We start from the raw sequence: 16,837 nt of genomic DNA, 5'->3' as shown, positions 1-16,837 counted from the left end.
TTTGATTTGTGAAGCATTGAGAGTTCCTCCTTTGCGTAATAGGTCCGATCCAGCTGCTTATGCGATTGGTGCACAGAAGTAATGGACAGACGGAAGGAAAGGGGGCTTGATTTGCCAACTTAGCTCAATCAATCAGTCGCGCGGTAGTTGCTTCCTTCCAACGTGCCTTCTTCAATGGCGACTTCTAATCCGGGATAATCGATAGCCAAGGATGCACCAGAGACTGTAACAGCGCTTATAATACTAGCTCGGTTCCCCGATACATAGAGGCTCTGTAAGAGTTTCATCGTCCTTTCCTTTGCTTTGTCCCCAGATTTAGATGTTGGAAAGTCTGCCGGACAGAGGTCATATCATATAGCAACCTTTCCCACCACCGAACCCACTGCTTTATCCAGCTCCAGCTTAGCGCGCTTTATCTATTGAGATCAAAGTGACGGTGCAGATCCCCTTTTGGCCTGGTGACGGCTTGGAATGACCGGAGGTAATAACAAACGGATAGAAAGAATGGAGTATCTAACTCATGCTCATGTGAATGATGCCCTACCTCACAGGATCTACCTCTACTTTTAGGTGTTATGTTAGGAATAAGAAAGCATCTCCAACGGATCCGTATCACATCCGTCCATTACAGGGAATTTAGAAAGTTGTCTCGTTCTTCCTCTCGTCCATGCAACAGTAGCAGCATTGCTCACTAACTCTTATGGTCAGTGGTAAGTCAACGCGTATGTCTTTGGGTGGTCCCCCTCATCTAGCACTGCCACTAATCACAGTGCTTTCAACCTATCTAAGAGAAAGTCATAGAGTAGTTGAGCTTATGAATCTACAAGCTTCAAAGAAGATCAAAGAATCCCAGCAGAAGAGGGAACAAGCTACCCGAGCTATCACACAGAGGTAGTAACAAGGTTCAAAGAAAGGGTTAAGGAATGCGATTGGAGAATGCTTTCAGAGTTGTGATCTAGCTCTTTTTCATAGGGTGCTCATAAAGAAGCTTTTCAGGACTTTATTCATAGACCCATTGGATATGCACATATCATGCGAGATCCCAGCCTCGTTGAACATAAGATATCCTAAACTAGCGATACAGCTTAAGCTTTTTAGCCTTGCAGCGAATCCTAAGTTCAGGTCTTCTAAAGTCAAGATGAGACTTCGAACCTTCCATTCTTTAAGAGCTAAAGGGAGCTCAAAAGCGCCTGTTGCTAGTAGGGGTAGAAAGGATTCGGAATTCATTCTTTAGATCAACTTCATCGGAGAAATCCAGTTCTACGGCTCATGGTTCGAGCTCAGAAAAGAAAGAAAAGAAGTCAAGTTCAGTGGGCCGAATCGAAGTCATCCTCCTCACGCTTTCTACTAGTCGAATAGGTTAACAGCTTCTGCCTATAGGCCCGTCTTTGCGTTTAGGCTGGATACATTCCTTTCAAAGCCTCAAACTCGTGATAAAATCATTGATTTAAAGGGCTTATAGAAAGAATTTCCCTTGGTATGACCTTATCTTCTCCATTTCTTGGTGCAACCTCTCTCTTTTCTTCGGCATAGCGATCCCTATTCTCTCCATTGAGTGTTTCGTACTTCCCATTTGAACTGAATCCGCACTTGCGCTTCTTCAAAGTGATTGTATTCAGCGGCATAATTGTACTACGGACCACTGACCTCATCTCATTCCATCAATTGGTGTCGGGTTTACCAATCTTAGTATGAAAAGATGAACTATTTCCCTGTGCTTTGACGGAGAAGTGGCGCTTAGAGCGAACGACTGACTCTCGCAATAGCAGCAGTAACCTGTACAAAAAGTAAGTCAGGTGCTTATGAGTGGGGCCCCTTGACGAAACTCGATCAACTGATGATTCAACTCGATCAGATGCCACTGATGCGTAAGACATTGAGTGGCATCTGATCCCTTTTTTGTAAGCTGCTATTGATAGCCCCCTTCTTACAAAAAGAACCTGGCCACCTTTGCTCCCGTAAACTGAGTTCCATTGTTTGCTATGATGGCATATGGCAATCCAAACCTGCAAATAATATTCTCCCATAAGAACTTGACGATTTGCGTCTCCTTCACCTACTGCAGGGGTACCGCTTCAATCCATTTCGTGAAATAATCAGTGGCTGCGAGCATGAATCTCCGTTTGCCACTGGGCATGGACAGCGGTCCCACTATATCCATTGTGCACATAGCAAAAGGCAACGGACTTGAGAGATTATACAGAGGTTCAGCGGGAGCGAATATCAGCTGGAAAAATCTGACATTTGTCACATCTTTTAGCAAATTCCACAGCATCTCTTTTCATGTGGGGCCAGAAATACCCCTGTGTCAGTAATCGATGTGCCATAGTTCTTCCCGCTGAATGGCTCCCGCAATCTCCCTCATAATTCTGCCAATACCTCATAGGATAGCCGCGGACCCAAGCATTTTAACAGTGGTCCATTGAAGTTTTTTCAGTACAACTCTCCTTCCAGTAGAATGTATCTCCGAGAAGTTTGTTCCCATCTCCTTCTTTCCTTCTTATCTGTCACTTCCTTTCCCGCAAAAAAGCCCTTAATTAGCTCCATCCAGCCCTCCATTTCTTCCGCAACCTGACAAATATCTATCGCGTCCTTGGTGCTCGGTTTCTCCAACCTTCCCACTCGTATTGTTCTTTCTTCCGACCCGGGAATTGCGGCTACTACATATGCCAGGGCATCGGCGTGTCTGATCTCTCCGCAGCCCAAATGAAGGAACCGGAGTTTTGTGAATTTTGCAGATCGTTTACGCAACACATCCAAATATCTTGCCATCCTGGGGCATCGGGCGGCGAACCACCCATTCGCTTGACACACCACTAAATTTGAATCAGAATATATTGTCAACTCCTTCACCCCCAAATCTTCGGCCATTCTCAATCCCGCTATCACCACTTCGTATTCTGCTTCATTACTGAATACTGCGAACCCTAATTTCATGATTTGCTCTATTCTGCCATTATCAAGTGTAACCAACACGACTCCTATGCCGCTGCATGCATCGATAGCCGACCCATCCGCGAATACCCTCCATCCATTCCTCTCATCCCACGGGTGTATGAGGTTTGGTTCTCCCTCCCTTTCTAGTTCCATGACCATTTCCTCTCCCCACGTGGGATCCTCTGCGGGAAACTCTGCTAGAAATTTAGCCATCGTGTGCGCCTTTTCTGCGGTTCTTATCTGATATTGTATCTCATAGGAACTCAACATCACTGCCCACTTCAACATTCTACCAGATTTTTCTGTCTTCAGTGCTTGTCTCAGAGGCAAATTTGTTACCACCACCACCACATGCGCTTCAAAGTAGGGTTTCAGCTTCAAGGTTGAGAAAACTAATGCCAAGGCATACCTCTCAATTCTAATGTATTGCGTTTACGATCCAAAGAAGGTCTTGCTCAAAATATACCGGCTTCTCCATCTTGTCTACCACTCGAACTAAAACTGAAGCTAATCGTGATACTCGCGGCCCCCCAGTATAAATACAACTTCTCCCCTGTCTCGGGCCGTGACAACAAAAGCGTTTTGCCCAAATATTTTTTCAATTCCTGAAATGCCTCCTCACACTCCGCGGTCCACACAAAATCCGGTGTACTCCTTAACAATCTGTACAGCGGTCTACATTTATCGGATGACTTGGAAATGAATCTATTCAAAGCCGCGACCCTTTCTACTAACCGTTGTACTTCCTTCACATTCTGCGGAAATGGCATCTCTACCAGGGACCTTATTTGCTCGAGGTTAGCCACGATCCCCCTATGAGTAACGATATAACCTAAAAACTTTCCCGTAGTCACCCCGAATGTACACTTATCAGGGTTCAGCTTCAAGTTGTATTTCCGTAGTATCCCGAAGGTCTCTCTCAAACCCTCTATATGTTCCTCTTCCGACATATTTTTCTCCATCATATCGTCTATATAAATCTCAATTCCCTTCTGAATCTTGCTTTCGAACATTTTCTCCCCCAACCGCTGAAAGGTTGCCCCTGCATTCTTCAAACCAAACGGCATCCACCAATTCATTTACTCGCGGCATGGGATAACTGTCCTTCAGGCATTCGAGATGTACATTAGTAAAATCCACACACATACGCACATTTTCATTCTTTTTTGATACCGCGACTATGTTAGACAACCAGTCTGTGAACTCAACCTCTCGGATTATCTCCGCCCCTTTCAATCTAGCAACCTCTTCTCGGATCCCCTCGGCATATTTTGGCCTAATATTGCGCATCTTTTGCTTCACGGGTTTGGCGTCTTCTTTCATATGTAAGTGGTGACATGCGAATTCCGAGTCCAACCCAGTAACATCCTCTATTGTCCAAACAAAGACATTTCTATTTTCTGACAAGACTGTATCAACTTACCCCTCCATTCCTCTGGCAAACTGGATCCTATCGACGTGAACTTCTCCTCTTCCCCCTTCCCAATATTCACCACCTCAATCTCATCGAGCGCCTTTAGATCCGCCGATGTCTCATCCTCCCCCTCTATCGAGGTGCAATGTAATTGCTATGTCTGCCTCTTCCTAGGATTGGAAGTCTCTCCTTCTGGTCCACAGATCAACCGCTTCACTGTTTTCCGATAACTGTTCTTGGCAGTTACCTGATCACCGTAAACCTCGTATATGCCGGTAGGTGTGAAGAATCGTATTACCTGATAATACGTTGATGGGACCGCCTTTATCTCGTGAATCCACCACCTTTCCAAGATTGCATTATACTGCGAAGCAAAATCTACCACCATGAATCGGGCAAAAACTGTCACTGGTCCTGTTGTCATGGGCAATAAGAGTTCCCCCATGGGCTCTGTCATACTCCCGTTAAATCCATACAAATTAGTCCGCGAAGGACGCAACTGCTTAAGATCGACTCCCATTTCCTCCAAAGCACCTCTGAATAACAAATCCACTGCACTTCGACAATCAATCAACACCCTTTTCACCATGTAATTTTCCATTGCTACTGTACTGACCAGTGCATCTTCATGTGGTGAGTCCACTGCTCGTAGGTCCGCGCTACTAAATACGATTGTGTCCTTTTCTGCTGCCGCCACCTCCCTCTGCCGTGGTCTATCCATTCTCTCATTAATTTGCTGGATGCTCGCGGTTCGCCTCATCTTGTCTCTATGAGCATTATGACTCAGAACCTCACCGCTGTAAATCACATTGATGGTTCCCAATATTCTTACCTGCGGCGGTATGCGGTTCTCATTCTGGGCCTCTCTCACAAACTCTCCCATCCTCTCTTTCTCCACCATTCTCTGAACCAACCATTTTAGAGCGTAACAGTCATTCGTCTCATGATTCCTTATCTGATAATATGCGCAGGACTTCTCTGGTATCTCTATTGGCATGTTTCGCAGTTCTTCATACCCCGACAGATTCTTTATTAAGGGCAAGATCGCCTATTTAGCGGAGTCTGTTCCATCTCGCGATATGGCTTTCTCTCCCTGTACTCCTTTCGGATGCTTTCCCGGCTTCCTTCTGCTTGTGCTCTGTATCCGCAGTATCTCCCACTTTCTTTTTCCGATGTCTCTGCTTTTCGGTGTTCCCGTTTCTTCTCCAAAGACAACACTGCCTTCCCTGACCTCTTGGAATCTTTCTGCATAGAATCTTCATATCTTATATACTTTTCCGCTTGCGAATACAGCTCATGTAACGTCGTGACCTCATTCCTGGCTACAGATTGGTGCACTCCTGTCCCCAGACACAAGCCTCTCTCAAAGGCTATCACCGCTGTCCTCTCATCCAGATTTTCAACTTTCAGTGTCTCTGCCTTGAACCGGCACAGAAACTCCCTAACTGATTCCGCAGACCTTTGTCGCACGTTGAATAGAGCCGCGATGTCTACCACCCGCTTCCTCTAATGTATGAAGTGATCTATGAACGCCTGCTCCAATTCCTGGAAATTTTTAATGCTCCCCACTGGCAATCTGTAGTACCAATCCGACGCCTCTCCTTTAAAGCTAGCCGGGAACATCATACACCGTAGACAATACCAAGACTCTTGCCAGAGTGGCATCTATTGCCGAAAATGATGGATGTGATCCGCTGGATCTCCTTTGCCGTCGTACCTCTCGAACCTCGGCTGGGCGAATCGCTTTGGAACCTTCGAAGCCCATATGTCATCTGCTAACGGGTTGCGATTCAAGCCAGCCACCACCTGACTGCCGCTCCTCTGTGCTCCTTCGCCTACCGCCGGTTTGCCTCCCTATCATTGTCTATCATTTCTTAGACTTGCTCCATTGTCAAGCCAGCTACCGAGTTTTCCACAAAATTCGGTCCGGGCTCCTCCTCGTCTTCAGATTCCTCATTTTCGGACCCCTCACTTAGCTCTTCCCCGGCTTCTTCCTCCGCCTTCTCTCTCTCTCTTCTTAGCTCATCGTTCTCCTCTCTCAGCCTCTTAATCTTTTCTCCCATCAGTTGTGTTTCTTCCGCTGCTCGCCCCTCTTCTCGTTCTTCCCCCTCCTCAATCACCGCTTCTGGTGTCGGTTCCTGAACTCTCACCTTCTTTGGCCTACCCGCTGCTCTCTTTGGTGCCATTTCTAAGTTGCTTTTCTCTAGTCTCCACAGACTGAACCCTAAATATCTCAACTCCTCAGTCTCTCTTTTTTCTCTTTCTCTGTTCCTCTCCTCTCTTTTCCTTTAGCGGCCTCCTTTTTTTCTCATCCTCTTCTTTTTATACCTCCCTCTTCTTATCTGGACCGCCCATCTGTCTTGTTATCCCATGGCTCTCCTTTAGACCGTACGCATGCCACGTCCGCAGTCTTGATTCACTACTCCTCCGTTTCCTTAGTTATGTTGCATCTTATCCCCTGCACCGCTGACTTAGTTCAATCTTCCCACATTATGCCACTACAATTTTGATCACAAAGATATATGATTTTAAGTCAATCAACAAGTAGCGATTGTGACCCTGGACCATCAGATAGACTGCTCCGACATGTGCATAGAGAAAATAAGAATTACCTAACTGAACAAACAAACGCGAAAAAATTACCTCTGCTTTCAAACTTCCTTCTCTCGCCACTCTTTCGCGTCAACAAGTCTCAACTACTTTGTTGGAGATATGATTTTTCTGTTTTATTTATTTACTTGTTCTTTATGTGTATGGTGAAACTATCATTGATGTGGGTGTATTTAACATTATTATTTCTATAATCAAGAAATAAGGCTCAACCCCTTGGTTCTAATTCGGTTGAGTATAAACTCCCTCCCATCGACCCATATCACATAACCTCCCTATTATTTAGGTCTCGTTAAATAACCTCTCTGTTTCTATTTCCCATTTTATTTTATTTTCTTTTTTACCCTTTTGGGATTGAAAATTTTCCGACTATATGTAAATGTATTTTTACGTAGTCAAATATATGTGTAAAACTATATTTGCATAGTCATTGGAGCGATAAAAACGTAAATTTACATATAACTTTTGGGATTGAAAATTTCTCCCGACACCTGACATAATATATGTAAATGTATTTTTACATAGTCATATATATGTAAAACTATATTTATATAGTTATTGATTGGAACTATGAAAACTTAAATTTACATAGTAACTTTTGGAATTGAAAATTTTCCGACACCTGACAAAATATATGTAAATATATTTTTACATAGTCATATATATGTAAAACTATATTTGCATGGTCACTGGAGCTATGAAAACTTATATTTACATAGTAACTTGATCTATGAAAATTTAAATTTAGAAGAGTGGTTTACAAGTCTGCGAAAAATAAAAAATTATGCATGCTAAATTGTTTTCACATAGCATTTCTTTGAAATTGACCAATCTAACATCTGACATAACGAACTCATGTAATTTTATACGACCTGTTAAAATATATTTTTACATAGTAATTTGACCTATGAAAAATTAAATTTTCATAGAGAAAACAGGTTGATCATAACTTATGCAAAATTATTTGAAATGAGCAACAGCCCAAAAAGATTTCATCTTTGAATTGAAAAAAACTTGACTTTCATATTCAAAATATTCAAAGAGATTTCATATTTGAATTGAAAAAGTAGACAATTCTCAGATCCGATTTTGAGTGGAAGAAACAAAATTTCCAAGTCTTGATATTGTTTCTCAAATCTAATTTGTTTGGCTGGAGAACAACAAATTTCAAAAGAAATTGATTGAGAGAAAGAAAAGAAATATTTCGTATTTGAAAAAAAATGAAAGAATGAGAGAAAGTGAGAAAGGAAGAAGAAAGAGGGTAGTAGAGAGAGGAGAGAGGAGAGAGAGGAGAAGAATAAGAGTTTGTTTTCTGCCATTAAAGTACTTCAAAGCAATTGCTGTTATACAAAAGTTAATTTCTTGGAATGAAAATTTACACATTTGAGTTCAGTAATTGATTTTATCCAATTCGTATAACGTACGTACAAATCCTTCAATGAAAACATTGGGTGGAGAATCAAATGAATATTATTGAAAACTATGATGTTGAACCTCAGTGTTTAGTGGAAATTGTATTGGGAGCCACATACTGAGCTATAATCATTGACAACCTACAAAGCTTGACGCCTTGCCTTAGCCAAAATGAAATCCTAATTTCACTAAACATCCAACTGGTTATATATTGCTTTAATTATCTGCCTTATCAAGAACAGAATCAGTTTTTTAGTGTGATAAATAAAGTGACATGACCCTTCAGAATCAGTTCTGATCAACATTTTGAACTCACACAAATTAAAGTTAGTAACATTTCATTGAACATTTTGGTGGAAGTTCTGACCTTCGTGCTTCCTCTCGACTTGATGCAGAACAATAAGCTGGTGATACCACGAGCTACAACAAATTTTTAATCAGCGAGGCCTGAATTTGAATGTAGTACATAAGCCTAAGTTTGGTGTCATGACAAGATGGGTAAATACACGCACCTAACATACACCTGAAAAGTATAAACTCCGTATTCTCGCAGCTTGTCCCCTGTGACCATCCAGCATGGCACCTCTAGCAAAGATAAACACTGAAATCCTTAACATCAATGGTTTAATACTTATGCGCACTATGCACAATTAAAGTCAAGTATGGGAACCTGATGCACTTATGCAAAAGTGACACAACACCAGATCCAGAAGCCAATTAAACAAATTTCAAAGCTATCTGACGTCAAAACCCAAAAATATATAAGTTCTGCAATTGTAAACATAGCTATTGCCATAGGCAGTTACTTTTAAATGAAAGCACAAAGTATAACCCAGCCACATGTCACTTGTGCAGCATCCAGTCCAAGAACAAATCCTGTTTAGAACATACTGATAATATATTTTACGTTTCCCTATCATTTTTCACACTCAGGAAAGAGCAAAACTATAAATTGTAATGCCAGACAAGTTCCTAATTATGGACTGAGACAGAGCTGTTACCATACTTATTAAGTTGGTAAACTTTTCAAGCTTTTAACATGTGGGAAAGAAATTTTAACTTTTCAAGCAAACATAATCTAATAATAGTAACGTGTTTATGTTCCTTACAACTTTTAACATGTGGGAAAGAACTAAAATATAAATCATAACGCCATGCCAAGTACCTGGTAGGATGAGTATGAATCCTTCTCCTTTATGTGCCTAGGACCATTTGCATCTTTCTACGCTATTCTTCTGGTGGTAAGAATGTCTGAATATGTACCTGAAAGAGAGAAGCAAATCACAAACTGCAAGGTGCATCAAACTAGTAGTGTTTAACCATTGTCATTGTCAGTGTTCGTGTTATTATTGTTGTTGCTAGTGTTGTTAGTTCCAAACTTCAGTTCTATGTTTTACCACATGGATCTCGTTTGCAGGGGCAACGAGTTATGGTCTACCTTCTAGAGGTCAAAATAATAGAAGAACTCAAGTGTCCAAGGAACAAAAAGGATTAAATGTTAATGACAGGTGTACAAGTTCCAATTACAATGGCTAGAGGAAACTAATTAACAAGAGAAACAATTCTTACATTGCTTCATATAGAAAGCATCCCAGTGACCAAGTATCTGTTCTCTCATCTACGTCTGCATGGCTTGGGCAATCCCACCGCTCAGGAGCTCAAAATGGTGAAGAACAGTGCTCTGCTTGCTGCACATTCCTAAGACAAGAACCCAAAAATCCCATTTTAAGTATGTCAAGCATAAGTATTTCATGGATTAAACTATATATTTGATAAAATCACTAATCTATAGCCATAGTTTCTTAAAAGTTCTACCTAGCAACACTGACATGCACACGCACACGCACACGCACACGCATCTTTACGGGGAGGGCTCCTTCTCGAACTCCCTGAATAACTTCTATTGGTTTGCCTGCTGTATCGTCCAGCAGGACTGATACTTCGCAACCTCGAACTTTTCCTCGGACTTCTTCTGGGACTAGTACCTGAACTTCTCCTTGGGCTAGTACTTTGGTACCTTTTAGGAGTTGGACTCGAACTCCTGGTAACAAAATACTAAAGTTACTCCAGCGCATTACGAGCAAAGAGATAGGTTGCTATGCTCATTTGAGCGCTGCCCTCCTTCAGTGGTGCCTCGGTGCATACAAGGTGTATAGATGACAATTAGGTGAAACTAAACTATTACCTGGATTTGCTATACTCATTGTCTGAATCAGGGTATTTATTTGCAATTTTATCCGATTTCATTTATGTGTCGTGCCCATTGTTCAGATGATCTCCTTTTTCTTGGGCAAACTCACCCTCTTCATGTGATGAATCGTCTTTTCAGTCCATCTTTCTTTTGCTGATCAAAATCTGCTTCTTTTCTAGAGATTGACTGAGGATGCTTGTCTACGGCTATACAAATTAAAGACAATAAAACCAAGTGAAAATTCTTCATTATCAAGTGAAAAAAAACACAATTTTGAGGCCTTGGATCCCCGCATACACATTGCCACACGTGGGAGACATAAAGAAATGAAAATATCTGAGCAACAAAAACACTGGCTATGACAACGTCAAATATGGCATACCAGGATCTTCGGAAGATTTTATCTCATCATGCAAAGAATTTATGAAGGCTGCAGGAGCAGATTCTTGAGGATGAGCTACATCATCATCAGATTCGCTGATGCCACTATCAGTCTCCAAATCACTTGAGCTATCAGAACCCCTAAATAAAAATTAAAAGACAAGGTAAAGTAAAGTAAACTTCAGGTAGTGAAATTTAAAACAACACAACAGATGAAAAGCAGACCTTTTAGACTTGTGTTTTGATCTCTTATTGTGGCGTCTTCTCCTCCTCTCCCTTCGCACATCCTCTTTTTCCTACCACGTCTACGGCTATTTGTTTTTGATGTTTTCTTCCTTCTACGCCTTCCATCACTAGAGCTTGAGTTTGATGGTGAAGAATCAGAATCACTAGAAGAAGAATAGGAATCTGAACTCGGGTCATCTGAGCTTTCGGAAACAGATAAAGAGTATCTCCTTTTGCACTTCTTCTTTCGGTCCTTCAGAGATTTTTTGTGTCTAGTTGTTCATTTTTCATCAGAACTATCATCAGAAAAGGAAGCTTTCCCAGTTTTTTTAGCCTTCCTTTTTTCTGCAAATTGTTGCTGACATGTTACATAGAGGGCTAACCAGAAAGGGAACCAGTAATAAATCTAGAAGAAATATATTATACTGACTTACCTTTTTCTGCTATGATTGCTTCATTAATTTGTTTTCAGAACCTTCACGACAATCTACAATTTTCACAAGACAACAAGGTTTCCCATCCTCTGAACCTGCCTGCTTCTCAATACAAAAAACAGTGTCCATTCCTTTTACAACTTTTCCGAAAACGACATGCTTCCTGTCAACATAAAAATTGTTGGTCATGCAAAATTTCATTTTAAACAGCATAAAACCATTACAAGCATTAAATAAATGATTAGTAGAGAGGGAAAGGCGGGTCAAAAGGAGAAACAAAAAGGCACTATATCATAATCCATCACAAATCCACAAATGCATTTGATCTTTACAATTACAAAATTAAGAGTAGGCATATAGATGTTTTTTATTGGTAAGAGAAAGTACACACACTTAAACACATGGATATATAAATAGAAAATTACCCATCCAAGTGAGGTGTAGCCTTCAAAGTGATGAAAAACTGAGAACCATTTGTGTGCTTTCCAGCATTAGCCATTGATAGAAGACCAGCCTCGTTATGTGATAGCTCAAAGTTTTCATCTGTAAAAAATAGGGCAAACCGTTCCTCACCCACCCCACCCCACCCCCCCCCCCCCCCATATACTTTCTCCACCAGTGCCTACAAAGTAGGGAATATTGTTACTTGTTTATCTTCTCATGGAAAACGGAAGAATAAAGACAGCCAAACCAAATACTACAAAGATATATGGTAGGGAAAAAATTATACCATCACGCTTTGAGAAATCACCACCCTGCCATAAATTTAGTACCTCATTAGTGACTCAAACAACAACAGAAACATTTAAAATAAATTCATCAACTTGAATACAACATAATACCTCATTAGTGACTTAAGCACATGGGAGGTGTTAGGTTGAATTTAACAAGATAACCCTTATTCTACTTTGTGTACAGCTAATGCTTTTGTTGCTAGAAGCAAGAAGCCTCAAAGCTTAAGCCTCAGACTCCTCACTCTTCTCAAAACTATGTTTGAAAGTAAGAAAACTTAATCTTACATATATATATCAAGTACCTGAACCATAAATCCCTTAATTATGCGATGAAAAAGTGATCCCTTGAAGTGTAATTGCTTTTTAGTACATGGTCCAGTGCCTTTCTCACCTACAAAAAAACATAAGCTTAATTATTATTGGAGAACTTAATACGTACATAGTTACATGTAAAGATGAACTATATGAACTTTTACATTCAAAGCATCATTAATTATACACGGACCTACTTAACCAGCCTACTAACGAATAATCGTTGATTAACATCGAGACACGCACCCACATGTAAGTCAATGCAAACCAACGCTATCCAAGTAATGAGTCGCAAAACTAGGTTACATAAGTAGGTCCAAGTAGCACTGCTGATAGAGCAAAAGCGAAGCGGTAATCGAATCATTGAGAATATTGAGTATATATGAACTAATAAAAGGAAGTGAACAAAAAAATACAAACCTGTGCAGAGTGCACGAAAATTCTCATCTGTCTTGGGGACGACATCTGAAAATGCTGAAAATTTTCATGAGAAATAAGTCAACATATGCCACAAGAAAAATGCTGGAATCATTTGAAAAATTTACTAAATTGCTCATAATAAGTTCATGACTTTATTTACCTCAATATCAATCACAACATCCAAAAACACAAGAGGGTTCTTGCTCTTTGCAATTTTTCCTCACTTCACAACTGTAGAACTAAACCAACTTTAGATAAACACATCGAAAATTGAAACAATTCCTCATAAAACGACACATAATCCCCGAGCAAGACACATTGGTAGATACTACTAAAAATTTACACTCTTCGAGCATTAAATTCACGTGTTTACTAAATCTACTGGTGTAAATTAGATCCAAGGAAAAAAATAATTCCCATAAACCCTAAACCCTAACATATATATATGACACGTCATTTAAATCGAACTTAACTGTGAATAACGGAGAATATAATAAGTGTATCAAATTGAAACATAAAAAAAGTTCATTAAACGAATGAAAGAGAAAGGAGTTTTGAGAGGTTACCTTGAGAGAGTGAAGAGGCACGACTGACTGCTGAGCTCAATCCTCAAGACGTGTTCTTGGAATTTTTAACTTATTGAGAATCACTGATATATTGAAAATATCAGTTTGATATTTCAGACTGAAATATTGAGGTCTATGATAGTTTGATATATCGGATCCCATTCTACATTATACCAGTCGATACATCAAGCATATTGGATGTTTTTGGATCATGCACCAGCCGTACGCACGGATTGACCAGAGACCAACTACATTACCAAAGAAAAAATATTTTTTGCCTCGTTTTAGTTTGAAGATTTTCACGACTTCTCTTCCTTTCACATGTACAACTACGTAAATTTTTTTTTTCCTCAAAGGTTTGCATATTATTATACTAAACGCGGCGTTGACACGCCGATATTGTCGTAATACAGATCTTTACAAATGAAAGCAGGTGGCCTGGCATGCCAGCTCATGTAACGTGCTAAAGAAATTCCTTGCTGTGCTAGAGTATCAGCTGTGGCGTTTGCCTCCCTGTAGATGTGAGTTAGAGACAGATTGGTGAAGGAGGAAAATAGTTTGCGGATATCCTCTATAATTCCAAATACTTCCGCCATGGAGTGTCCCCTGTCATTTCCTTTAATGCAAATAAATCGAGTCGCCTCGAAGTAAGCTCTGGATGTGTAACCGTGGATGTTGTATGAGGCCGCCAGAGAGAGACCAAGTCTCATTGCCAATGCTTCGCGAATGAATGATGTGGAGATAGGGACAAAATCGACCGCAGCTGCGGATGAAAGTCCCGGGCCATAAGTCCAGATAACACAACCCAAACCCGGCGGACTGGGTTTCCATGGCAGGCGCCATCTGTGTTCAAAGTGATGTGTGGAGGTGCATTCGGCTTCCAGCAGGGGTGGACTAGCTGTTTCATTCTCTTGGGTTTAAGGAGTAGCTTTTGGGCTTCCTTTGTACTTCTCCAAAAAGCCAGACTAGCTCGTAAGGTACCTTGTGGCGTTACCCTTTTGTGCTCAAATAGTCTCTCGTTTCGACTATTCCAGATGCTCCAGCAGAGGATGGCGAATAATTCTATAGCAAAAGGGATACTGCCATGCATGTTCCTCAGCAACTGTTGGATCTTTGTTATCCAAATTTGTGGGGTCTCATTGAAGGGGACAGAAACTATTTGGGGAAGTGGACTAGTTTGCCATACGGTCTGGGTAAAAGGGCATTCATGAAAGAGGTGTTGTCAGATCCGGGTGGTTGTTACGAAGATGCAAATGGCGTTAATGTTCAACCCAAATCGGAATAGATTTGAGGATGATTTCAGAGCATCTCTCGAGAGTTTCCACATGAATACTTTCACTCTGGGGGACACTTGAGTGTCCAAATGATCCTCCAATCAAAGAGAGGTGTTGTGTTGGTGGAGTGGAGGCGTGGTAGCCTGATTTGACAAAGATATTTCCCATTGATTGAAAGAGTCCAAATTCTTTTCGGGGGTTGGCAATCGAAGGAAAGTGGGATGGAGATGATCCGTTTGGCGATATCTTCCGCCGCCAGTGGTAGATGATGTTTGACCGCCATTTTCGCGTTGTACTATCAATTAGGTCGGAGACGAAGAGGGGCCGATCTTTGTTAGTCAAGGACATTGGAGCTATGACACCTTTGTTTCCTGAATCCAAATTGCCGGTGGCAAGGTTTATAGAAGTGCCATCACCTATTTTCCAGCCCAAAGCCTTTATGTAGGATCGAAAGCGAGCTTTGAGGATATCTTTCCGACTCTTGAATCAGTTGGGTTTGGGCGCATCGTTAAGAAATCATGCTTCCGGAGATATTTTGCCTTTACAATATCAACCCATAGGGACTTGCTGCTTGCAATGACTGCCCATGCTTTTTTTGCTAGAAGGGCAAGATTTGTATGTTGAAGATTGTGGACTCCCAAACCTCCCTGCATCTTTGGTTTTTCAATAGTATCCCAGTTAACCGAGTGCACTGAGCGAGTGTTGATGTCATGGCCCCAGAGGAATGCGCGCCGATGGACATCAATTGGCTGAGTGATCATTTCCGGTAGTTTAAAAACCGCCATTTGGTGATTTGGAATAGCGGAGCAAACCGCGTTGATGAGTGTCAGTCTACCCGCTTGAGAGAAGGTAGATGCCTTCCATAGTCTGAGTCTTTGTTGCAGTCTCAGAAGAATTGGGTGGAAGGACTTGCTTGTAACTCTGCTGAGGCAAGTGGGACTCCCCAAATAGGTTGTGATTGGTAGCTGTTTTTTGATGCCAAATACTGATCGAACGCTGTGTTTGAAATCTACCGTCGAATGAGGGCTGAAGAGCATATCAAATTTATCAAAATTCATTTGATGGCCCGAGGATTGGCAAAAAAGTTTCAAGGCAGCGACCATTTCATTAACTTCATTGATGTCGTTGTTGCCAAAGAGTACAAGATCATCTGCGTAGAGCAGGTGGTGTATAGTTGGCACACCACGGCCAATGGAGATTCCCTTTATCAACTTGGACTGTTGGGTATGAATGAGATGAGTGGAGAGGACCTCCATACTTAGGATGAAGAGGTATGGTGACAGCGGATCCCCTTGACGAATACCTTGCTTTGGGCTGAAGTAGCCGCAAGGTCGACCATTGACGATGACCGAGTAGGATACGGACTGCACACAGAACATCACCATATTGCACCAGTGGTCATTGAAGCCAAAAGAAGAAAGAGTTTTCCTAAGAAAATTCCAGCCTATACGGTCATAGGCTTTAGATAAGTCTATCTTGGCACCCCATTTTTGCGAAGCTTTTTTGTTTCTGGTGTGGATGTGGTGAAATAGTTCATTTGCAATTAGGATGTTTTCATGGATGCTCCGAGAGGGAATGAAAGCACTTTGGAAAGGTCCTATAATCTTGTGCAGCAGTGGACGAAGTCGATTCACTATGACTTTGGACAAGATTTTATAAGCCACATTGCAAAGGCTGATAGGACGAAAATGAGAAGGGTGAACAGGTTTTTTCGTTTTTGGTATAAGGACGATGTTGGTGTGATTTAGAGGTTTAGTGAATTGAGTAGTGATGTAGAATTGTTGGATGAAGCTAGTGACGTCTTGACCGACGGTATCCCAGTAGGTATGAAAGAACTTCCCAGTAAAACCATCGGGTCCTGCCGATTTATTTGCTGCAATTTGGAAAGCTGCTACCTTGATTTCTTCCTCCTTTGGGATTTTGATC

General features: G+C 41.3%; 1 protein-coding gene across 42 annotated transcripts in view; it reads right to left on the bottom strand.

The window, feature by feature from the left end:
• LOC147516894 (uncharacterized) overlaps nucleotides 1-16,837 on the bottom strand; it is a 34,135-nt gene that overhangs the window by 12,523 nt on the left and 4,775 nt on the right. For 24 of the 42 annotated variants that reach the window (XM_086589374.1, XM_086589375.1, XM_086589372.1 and 21 more), the window contains exons 1-10: nucleotides 12,031-12,179; nucleotides 11,606-11,768; nucleotides 11,172-11,516; nucleotides 10,948-11,087; nucleotides 10,560-10,771; nucleotides 10,190-10,415; nucleotides 9,944-10,072; nucleotides 9,540-9,637; nucleotides 8,887-8,959; nucleotides 8,742-8,794 (exon numbers count right to left, since the gene is read on the bottom strand). Coding sequence is in view for 10 of the 42 variants with exons in the window: in XM_086589356.1 (XP_086445482.1) it covers nucleotides 8,742-8,794; nucleotides 8,887-8,893 (60 nt within the window). In the remaining 32 variants the exon portion in view is untranslated. Of the gene's footprint in view, nucleotides 1-8,741; nucleotides 8,795-8,886; nucleotides 8,976-9,044; nucleotides 9,113-9,539; nucleotides 9,638-9,943; nucleotides 10,073-10,189; nucleotides 10,416-10,559; nucleotides 10,772-10,947; nucleotides 11,088-11,171; nucleotides 11,769-12,030; nucleotides 12,228-12,335; nucleotides 12,361-12,641; nucleotides 12,731-12,897; nucleotides 12,981-13,071; nucleotides 13,126-13,231; nucleotides 13,578-13,637; nucleotides 13,966-16,837 lie in introns of those variants that run through there. The other 18 variants (XM_086589371.1, XM_086589357.1, XM_086589363.1 and 15 more) reach the window with 14 other exon arrangements.

This window comes from Coptis chinensis, chromosome 2, assembly GCF_015680905.1.
Source record: "Coptis chinensis isolate HL-2020 chromosome 2, ASM1568090v1, whole genome shotgun sequence".
NCBI lineage: Eukaryota > Viridiplantae > Streptophyta > Magnoliopsida > Ranunculales > Ranunculaceae > Coptis > Coptis chinensis.
This window is presented reverse-complemented; position numbering and strand designations above follow the sequence as displayed.